This window comes from Macadamia integrifolia, unplaced genomic scaffold (assembly GCF_013358625.1).
Source record: "Macadamia integrifolia cultivar HAES 741 unplaced genomic scaffold, SCU_Mint_v3 scaffold2978, whole genome shotgun sequence".
Lineage (NCBI taxonomy): Eukaryota > Viridiplantae > Streptophyta > Magnoliopsida > Proteales > Proteaceae > Macadamia > Macadamia integrifolia.
In genome coordinates, this window is record NW_024869106.1 from 13,607 (window position 1) to 18,919 (window position 5,313).

The window sequence follows — 5,313 nt, forward strand, 5'->3', positions numbered from 1 at the left end:
GTCAGATCAGCATGTATCTATATCTGTTGGATGGCTACAGGAGTCTATTTTTGTTCCAGTGGTTCATGTGAACTGTTTTAGAGCAAGAAGAAGAGAACTTTGGGCAAACTTGGTGGCCTCGGCGCCTGGCCTTAGCTCTCCTTGGCATGTGGTAGGGGATTTCAATGCAACCCTGGAGTCCCATGAGAAGAGAGGCCCAGGAGCCTTTAATATGGGCTCAGCTGTGGAGTTTGTAGCCATGGTGGACATATGTTTGTTGATGCAGTTGCCATCTCAGGGGAGAAAGTTCACATGGACCAATGACAGGAGGAGAGGCAATGTATCGGTAGTGCTAGATAGGTGCTTTTGTAATGATGCTTGGGTTGAGTTCTTTTAGGAGGGTGTGCAACAGGTGTCCAAGAGAATTGGGTCTGGCCAAGTTCCGATTTTTATTCTCTGTGCCAATGATGAAACCGAGCAACTAGCCTTTTAGATTTCATAGACATTGGGTGGAATACTACAGGTGGTCACAGATTATTGGACGAGTTGGACTGCAGGAATCATGTATATGGGGTAGCCCAAAAGCTTAAAAGACTCAAGGATGTTTTGAAGCATTGGGCAAGGAATGCATATCCTAATTTTAATATAGAGGTTAAGGAGGCTAAGAAGGAGATGGTGGAGATCCAGCAGAGAATCGAAGCAAATGGGTTGAATGATGCTTTGTTTGCTTAGGAGATTGATGTAAAGACAAGGTATTTAAGAGTATGAAAAATTATGAGAAGCTATGGGCTGAAAAGTCGAGAATTCGCTAGAAAAAACTTGGTGATAGGTGTTCAAAATTCTTCCATTTGTCTGCAAAGATGAGAAGAATAAAAAACACTATTAGATGCTTGAAGAAGAAAGATGGTACGGTCATCTCTGAGAGGTGGCTGGAACAATATGCGGTGGACTTCTATGAAACTTTCATAAAGGGGTTCCTATGGTTGATCACTCAGAGATGTTAAATTGTATTTCTAGTGAGTTGGAGGAGGTTGATAGAAGAAGAATGGATAGTTTGCTTACTGATATGGAGATAAGAGGCGGTTTGGGCTATGGATCCTACTAGCTCTCCGAATCCAGATGGATTCCCTAGTGAGTTCTATAAACATTGTTGGGACATTATTTCTTTTGATATGTGTAATGCGATCCGAAGTTTTTTTTCTCATTGAATATATGCCCCATGGGATCAATAATAATTTTTTAATGCTTATCCCGAAAGTTGAAGGAGCTATATCCTTAGAGAAATTTAGATCCCTTTGTATGATGATTTTTTTTGTAAGATAATCTCGAAGGTGTTAGCTCTGAGACTTAAAAATTATCCATACAAATATTTGTCTAGCTTCAGAACTCGCAAATATTATGTCAGCAGCCACTAGAGGGGGAGGAATAGGTATTAAAATTGATATCAAGAAGGCGTATGACACCATTGATTGGAATTTTTTGTTTTTTGTTATGAGGAAGTTTGGATTCTCAGAAAATTGGTTTGGATGGACTAATCAGATGCTGACTACTACAAAAATCTCGATTCTGTTGAATGGTGGTCTTGTGGGTTACTTTGGTGTTGAGAGGGGTCTAAGACAAGGAGATCCTTTATCTCCTTTGTTATTTATCATGACAGAGGAGGTTCTGTGTAGAGAGTTGGATCTACTGCCGAATGAGAAGAAGATCAAAGCATTGCAGGGTCTGCATGGAATCCTAACTCCTGGTCATATTCTGTTTGCATATGACATTTTTGTATTCATCAATGCTTCAATAAGGTATATTAGAAATCTTAAAACCTTCCTGACTATGTATAAAGAATTTTTTGGCCAATGCATTAGCCTGGAGAAGAGAAAATATTTTATGGGGAACATCCCTGCAGTTAGGAAACAGGCATTTGGATTGGAGCTGGGTATACATGTTTGTCATCTTCTTACTAAATACTTGGGAGTGGAGATATTCAAAGGTAGAGTTACGAAAGACTCAATCCTTCCTGTTATGGATAAAGTGAAAACTAGACTTGTAGGATGGAAATGAATGTTGCTATCAATGGCAGGAAGAGTGGAATTGGTTCGAGAAGTTGTTGCAGGAATGCCCATGCACAACTTTTCAGTTTATTAGAAGTCGGCATCGCTGCTAAAGATTATGGAGAAGTGGATGAGGAATTTTATCTGGACAGAGGATGTGGACATGTCTAGATCCATTACAGTGAGTTGGGATCAGTGCTACAAATCGAAATCAGAGGGTGGGCTAGGTTAGCGAAGACTCAGAGAGATCAATGAAGCAATGCTTTCCAAGGTGGTATGGATGATTAAACATGATGATGCTACTGCTCACAGATTTCTGAGAGCAAGGTTTATTAAAGAAGATGGGTCTCTTAGGAAAGGTTATAAATCATCATCTAATAGGCCGGGCTTCAAAAAAATGTAGAAATTTGTGTCTTCTAAGGAAAGATGGATAGTAGGGAATGGTAAGAATGTAAATTTCTGGAAAATAAGTGGTTGGGTCCAAAGTCTATTGCTGAGATGATGGAGATGGATTCTGGGCCAGCTGAAGCTTTTAAGGGAAAGGTTGCTAGAGTCATAGGGGATTTTGAATGGAAAATTCCTTATGACCAATCGAATATGATGCATGGAATTATGGAAAAAGCAAAGGAGATTCCTCTTCCCAGATATGATTGTGAAGATATGTGTGTTTGGAGTCCCAATCTAGATGGGAATTTCATAGTTCAATCTGCATGGGATAAGCTCAGAAGGAAAAAGGCTACTGTAGCATGGGGGGCGCTAGTTTGGTGTAAGAAGTTACAGCCTCGATTATCTATCTTTGGGTGGAGGCTAATGCATGAGAAGTTGCCTACTGATTGGGATGTTATGAGAAAAGGTGTTAATATGGTTTCGAGATATGATACGTGCAGGTGTTCGAGTGAGGATATGGACCATTTGTTGGTGTACTGCCCTTTTGCAGGGGACATATGAAAAAATTTCTGTGACTGATTTGCAATTCCTTGGAAGGTCAAGACTCCCTACAAAGTTTCATGAAGTGGTGGATGAGGAAAATTAAGTTAATTGCTCTTAAAGAGGTGTGGATCATTTCTTTCATAATTGCTGAGCATATCTGGAAAGAAAGAAATGGCCGACGTTTTGAAGATCGGCAGAGGCAGTCAAGGTATGTGCTTGATATGATAAAGGAGGACATTAGAGAGAGCATTCTAGAGGTGAAAAATGTAGTAGGATCGGTGGCTAACTTTCTTAGCTGTAGAAGATTGGGCTTCAATATCATTAACACGGGAATAAAGCATCCTCTTGAGGTTTTTCGGTGCAAACCACCTACGGGGTGGGTTAAGTTTAATTTTGATGGAAGTTCCCTCATGAATCCTGACTGTGCTGGGGCTGGAGGGATCATGAGAGATCATAATGGTAGATGCCTGTGGTCATTTAGCATGTATTTGGGAGTTAAAGAAATTTATGAAGCTGAGGTTGAAGGTCTGATGCAGGAACTAATTAAAGCAAAGGAGATGTCTATTTCTTTCCTTTGGATAGAATCATATTCAGCAGCAGTGGTTATGGTGGTGCAACAAAACAAAATTCCATGTTTTGCTTTGCATAGATGGAACCACATCAGGCCTTACTTAGAGAGGGCAACATGGAAAATTTCTCATAATTTCAGAGAGGGGAACTCAGTGGCGAATTATTTGGTTAAGAAAGTAGCTAAATCGAGGTGCTCGTCCTTTAATGTTGCTTTTCTATACCATTTTTCAGAATTGTTGACGAAGGATGAAGCTTCTAGGCCTTATTATAGATTTCAGTAGTGAGCGGTTTGGCGTCCTGCTTATGGCATTGCCAAAGGTGAGATCCTGCTCTTCACCAGGATATTGGTGATTACAATGTCTTTTTGTTGCCCTTGTTTTCTTTTTTTAATAAAAGTACCTTCTAGCAAAATATATATATATATATATATATATATATTGATAAAATATTGACACCTTACCCCCTAAGCTCAAATTAAAAGACTTAATCTGATTGTGAAGAAACAATGATCAAAATTTAAGATCAAGATCCATGAATATCAATATTCAATTACTGCCCACATAATTCTTAACCTTGTTATGTTGGGGACAAGAGACCTCATCAAAGTCATCAGCTGTTGATTCAATCTCTTTATCCTGCTCCTTCAATACCAAATTTCTACTTCTGCTCCCCTTATTTTTCTTCTTTCAACCACTAGTTTCTAGTTCTTCTTCATCCACTTCCAGTTCTTCCATTTCCTCTTGTTGCTGCTCCACGTACCCTAATTGATCTCCTTGTCAAACTTGTTGCTTTTGGTCAAGGAACAATCGATCTCCTTGTCTAAGCTAATCACTCCCTTGGGACTCTTGAGGCTGGAGATCCCACAAGTCATCAAAGCTTAATCTCGATTTGCCGCCGGATTCTGCAATGGCTTGAGGAATTGTGAGTGGCGCCGCCTCTTCATCCTTCAAAACACCTACCCATAGCTCTTTCTCTCTCTCTCTAAGACTGAACCAAAAGGAAAAGCATACACAGTGATAGGTCCCCATGGTTCAGACTCGAAATCGTAGACATAGAATCTAGAGTAAGAAACGTGGTCTGCCATTTTAATCAAGAACTCACTCAGTCGGCCATGACTTGCCCTTCTGAAGAAAATTACAAATCTAATGACTAACGAAAAAGAGTTTTTTTTTTTTCAACCGTCGGATGGGTATCATTTACCTTTGGGATGTAGTGATCGACTGTTTCAATGAAGAGTTTATTTCTGAGAGTAGTAGTAGCTGGGAAGTGAGTGATTTGGTCATCCTACCAATTCTTTTTGTTTTTCTTTACCTGCCACCACTCACCACCAGACCAAATTACATGATAAGTTAAATAAATTAACCTAAGAGCATTTTAAATCACTCTTATCATTTTTTTTTTTTTTAGAATAAATTCGCCCTTAATGCATTAAAAAAAAATACATGAAAAGTAAAATATCTATCAAAAAACCATAATATAACCAAACATAATACATGCAATTAAATCATATATATTCATACTTTTTTTTTTTTAAGGTAATTCTCTCTCAGGATTCTTGTAAAGTCTGCAGCAAAGTCAGAAAATTCAGTGTATCCATCATCTTTTGGCAGTCCAAGATGCTTTATGACCTTAAAATTAATACTTAGGGTAGAGTTTTCTTTCGCCATAGCAAATCTTGGAGAAATTTTCTTTTTGTTTAATTTTCTATGGTCATCTCTGGTCTTTTCCCTACTGATAGCAATACCGAAGTTGGGGTTAAGGCAATTGAAATTCTTAGAAATTCGATGTA

The 5,313-nt window shown here is 38.8% G+C and overlaps 1 protein-coding gene across 1 annotated transcript in view; it reads left to right on the forward strand.

Annotated features, from left to right (window-relative positions):
• The first annotated feature begins 2,525 nt into the window (after window positions 1-2,525).
• The window catches only part of LOC122067568, a 5,835-nt gene continuing 3,047 nt past the window's right edge, over window positions 2,526-5,313 (forward strand). The window contains exons 1-2 of the mRNA XM_042631398.1: window positions 2,526-2,877; window positions 3,009-3,479. Of these exons, the coding sequence (XP_042487332.1) occupies window positions 2,526-2,877; window positions 3,009-3,479 (823 nt within the window). The remainder of the gene's footprint in view (window positions 2,878-3,008; window positions 3,480-5,313) is intronic.